Here is a 4,802-nt window from a genome sequence, read left to right on the forward strand (position 1 = left end):
AATATCATTATAAAATAGAAAACTAATAAATTTATATGATTTACTATGAAATACCATACACATGAAAAATTTTTTTTATGAAATTTTATAGTGAATACATTAAAATAAAATCTCTAAAATACATATATGTTTTGAATGAAATACCTTTGATTTAATTTAAGATTTTTAAATTAACTTAAAAAATTATTTACTAAAAAATAATGTACAAATGTTAATTAAAAATGATCAATAGGGATATAACCGCCAATAGAAATTTTCTTTTTTACATTATGATCATAAACCGTTATCCCTAATTCATTTTTATCTTCTTTGAATGAAGATTCATTTTCTTTAATTTCATTAGTTTTAATTTGCGTTATAGAATCATCAATTTGAATTTCTTTCTTTTTCTTTGGTTCTTCAGATAAACCAGTTAATTCATAATATCTTAATCGGCCTTCTGAATTTGAATTCTCAGAATTACCATCTGTGGTAAGTGTAGCATGATATTTTTGCGTATCATGCGTTTTGTTCAAGTACTTAGTATTTTTTTCGGAATTAAAGGAATGCGATTTATGAGGATAAGGACAACACTCACCTTTGCTGCAATTCCCCGACTTGTTAAATTCAGGACAAAGATACTCGTGACGTCGTTGACACTATAGGAGAACAAATCAGTACTCTACGTTTTACAAACTATTATTACGAGCTGTTGACATTTGCATAAGGCATCTAGTTGTTATAATTAAAAATCACCTTAAACCTAATTTTATTAAAGTATTTTTTCTTTTTTTTTTATACTAATGATCTCAGACTCATATCTACGGGAGCTACACAAGTCAATTATCATTAACTATAAGAAAATAGATTTCTATGTGTTAAATCAGTTAAATGGCACACGATGTACGTTTTCTTACTTGATTGTTTGCATTTTAGTAAATTACTAAAAATTGTGTTCTGATGCAATTCTAGTAATTTAATAAATGAAAGATATAGTAAACAAGCAATTTAACAAGAAAACATGTATCGTGCCGCTAGCTTTAATATGATATACTTTTTTATAACATGCTTTTCTGCATGTCAATGATATTATCAGTCCTGTTAATTTAAATTTTGTCCTTTTAATTTAATTTAAAAATCTATCTATCACATATAACATACGTTATGATTGATCACTTGCCCGCGAGCTACATATCTGAAATCTTTTATTAAAAAAAAATTTGCATTGTAATGCAAATTAAATAAAAAATATAAAAATATTGTTTTATATAAATAATAGATAAATAATAGATTAATGTAAATAATGTATTATGAGTAATCGGTTAAAATATAAACGAATGTGCAGTTACCTTATTTCCTTTAGCACAATATCCTTGTAGAAAATCTATGCAGATTGAAGTGTTAGAAGACACTTTAACATGAAGATAAGGACAAGCATCTCTCGTGCAGCAGCCATCGAGGAAGTATTTGCATGTAGGCATTTTTTCAGGTCCAACATCGTGAGATAAAGAGCATTTGTTTAAGAAACATTTCCCTTGCAGAAAACTGGATATATTTTAAAAAATTGATTTAACATTCATTTTTCTGAATCTTATTTTATCATAGATAAAGAAATAAAGAATTTTGCAATTTTTTTATATTATCGTACTACAGTAATAATATTTATAATACATACTAGGAGATTCATTTTAACTTAATCAGATGATTTTTGAAGAAGTACTAAAGGAAACACTAAAAGAATTATTTTAAAAAAAGACAAAGTTCCTTCCATATCTTTCATGCGGTTGTTAGTATCAATCAATGATACATATATTTCAAGAAAGAATGTAAGATTATTTAAAGAGAAAGTTCAAACGTGAGAGATAAAAATTCAGAACTATAAAATACATTTGATAAAATATCATTAATATTGTAATAAAAATTTTCATAAAAAAACAAGTTTTTGATTTTGATGTGATTTCAACAATTTTATGGCAAATAAGGATTACCGCATTTCTTCAAAAATTATATGATTAAATTAAAATCAATTATCCTGCATTTAGTTTTGACATAATTCTAATAATGTCTGCGTGGTACAGACAAATTAAGAACATTAATATAATGATGTAACGTATAGAAAAAATATGAGAGATATATTTAATATTTCAAATATTAATTTACTTTTTGCAGAGCGACACCTGATTTTTATCATGTCGTTTAAGACACGTTCCATTTTCATAATTTGGACAAGATCCAAATCGTTGATAAATTAAACAAGGTTGGTTATTTTTGTGCATTTTATTTCGTAGAATTCGTATGCTTCGTTGTTTTGCTTTGTTGCTAAAACAAAAACTAATAATAAAGAATCCATTTTCGTTTGTACACAATTTTAAATGATATGCATATTACTTGTACCTGATACTATTTTTGTAAGCTTTCGGAGATATATTGAAAGCAAATTTTGATTTGCTACTGATGTCCACTTCTGACGTGCGATTTAAACTTTCTTTGCTCATTCGTTGTTTTTTATTAAAACTAACAAATTTATCATTCTTTCCATTGATTGATCGTTTCCCTGATTTTTCCAGAAAAAAATATATATTTTAACAAAATACATATTTACAAATTATAAATTATGTGTATATGTAATACTAATAAAATAAAATACAAAATGATACACATACGTTTTAATAAAGAGTTCCTTCGAATTAATTTGTTTTTGGAAGCTCTATAGACAATACCACCAATAGTAACAAGTTTCTTTGTGTCGTTTCTGTAATACAAACTTTCCAATTTCATAAATTATTTATTTTATAACTTATTACATATAAATAATAAGTGCGCGTTACTTACATAACTTTCGTGGTTTTTGACAGACCAATTTCTTTAACTTTTGATACATGTAACGCAGTTCTGTCTATCTTATATTTGGTCACTTTAGATTTATCGATATTTGATTTTGATAAATTAGGTACCGTATTTGTAGATAGTAATGTGTTATTTATTAATGGTTTTATTTTTATAGATTTTTGCGTTGTCCCCAATTTTTTATCTTTAAACTCTGCGTGTTTTGATAATCTACGTTGGTGCAATGGAGAAATTTTTGATGTATTTTTCGTAGTAGATACTCTCACGAGTTTTCTACGTGATAAAAGTATAATGCTAGAATTACTAGTCTTTTTTGGAGAAATCTTTCGATTATCGATATTTTTTATAAACTTCAATCTTGAACAAATAGGTCGTTCTGTTGCAATTGATTCTTTAGAATTTGTCGACTTTTCTTTGGAAGATAATTTTTTCAATAATGTTGGATTAACATATATAGATCTTTTGACATTCGCTTGCCCAGTACTATTATTTGTTTTTGTTGTACTTGTATTTGTTGCGCTTATATTATTTTGTAGTTTTTTATTTGAATTAGAAATATCATGCATCACTTTTGGATTAATATGTATTAAAGGCTTAGCATGGATATTTGGATTGATATGTACTGTTGATTTTTGTGGTTTAAAATTGGGATTAACGTAAACATTTGTGGTAAGCAATGTAGAATTTACATGTACATTTTTAGTTGAGGTCTCAGGTAACATTTTAGAATTCAAAGAAGAATGGCAAACCAGATCTGATTGAACTTTCGGCTTTATGAATTTAAACTTTCTGTTGGAACAGTTAGTTTTCTCATTGGATTGCAAAATTTGTGTCTTTTTATATTGTTCTATTTGACCTGTAATTGTATATAAGATAATTAATCTCATATAATTCCATATTGTCGAGCAAGAAAAAAATTGTTTTATTTTATAACAGTAAATTAAATCTTATTAAGATAATTTCATGAGAATCTTAACAATGTATAGAAAAAAGTCTATAATAAAGATCAAGAAATTTTGAAAAACATATTATAATTTTAATTCTAATAAACAGCTTAAGTCCATATTTTGTAACTCTTTATGAGTGTCGATGTATCGTTATATTGTCATTGCACATTTTTTTTAATGTATACAACTTGCACAATAATAACGACTATATTTATATGTCACCATTAATTGAATTTAATAACATTCTGTAAATTGTTACTGATGTAAAATGTCATATAAACGCTAGTTAATTTAGTTTTTTCTGGTGTTATAAAACCGAATTTAATTAGCATTTATATATTTTATATCAGTAAATAACAACTATTGATATTACTAAACCTGCTTAATGATGACATATAAACATAGTTAATACAAGAATACTGTGAAGAGGTTATAGAATAGGTTCTATCAATATATAATCAATTTTAATTTTGGCTATTTAACTTATTGTTTATCTTTTTCTAATTCTAAAAATTAAAAAAGGATAAAGAGTTATAAATTATATATAAATCGAGATTAAAATTAATCTTACATTGATGGAGCCAGATCATAAAGACTTATTTAGAACAAGTACATTTTTATTGCTGTCTGAAGTATAAGAAATATCTCAAAACAACTTAAGATCAATGCTATATAAGATCACATTATTATCACTATTAATATATGATTCAAATTATTTGCCAGCAACTTTCATTGTTAGTTACTGATTTACCCTCGTTATCTTTTGTTATTATTCTCTTAAGTATAGTTTATTTTTAAGAGTGGATCAAAATTAAATTTTGTTTTTGACATTGAAACGTTACTTCGTAAATTTTAACAATAAACGATAATTTTATTTTAAACTCTACATGTAAGAACACAACCAATATGAATTAGAAAAAATGCCTATACTGGTCATAGCTGAATTTTTAATGCTTTTATAATATAAAAATATTTCAATATGAATTATATATACATGTGTATATGTGTATGTATATATATATATATATA

The 4,802-nt window shown here is 25.1% G+C and overlaps 1 protein-coding gene across 1 annotated transcript in view; it reads right to left on the reverse strand.

The window, feature by feature from the left end:
• The window catches only part of LOC108694603 (zinc finger CCCH domain-containing protein 3), a 7,308-nt gene that overhangs the window by 1,281 nt on the left and 1,225 nt on the right, over positions 1-4,802 (reverse strand). The window contains exons 2-7 of the mRNA XM_018204183.1: positions 2,812-3,682; positions 2,643-2,743; positions 2,374-2,533; positions 2,140-2,298; positions 1,329-1,524; positions 578-638 (exon numbers count right to left, since the gene is read on the reverse strand). Coding sequence (XP_018059672.1) covers positions 578-638; positions 1,329-1,524; positions 2,140-2,298; positions 2,374-2,533; positions 2,643-2,743; positions 2,812-3,682 — 1,548 coding nt within the window. The remainder of the gene's footprint in view (positions 1-577; positions 639-1,328; positions 1,525-2,139; positions 2,299-2,373; positions 2,534-2,642; positions 2,744-2,811; positions 3,683-4,802) is intronic.

The sequence above is a fragment of the Atta colombica genome, unplaced genomic scaffold (genome assembly GCF_001594045.1).
Source record: "Atta colombica isolate Treedump-2 unplaced genomic scaffold, Acol1.0 scaffold121, whole genome shotgun sequence".
In the NCBI taxonomy this organism is placed as follows: domain Eukaryota; kingdom Metazoa; phylum Arthropoda; class Insecta; order Hymenoptera; family Formicidae; genus Atta; species Atta colombica.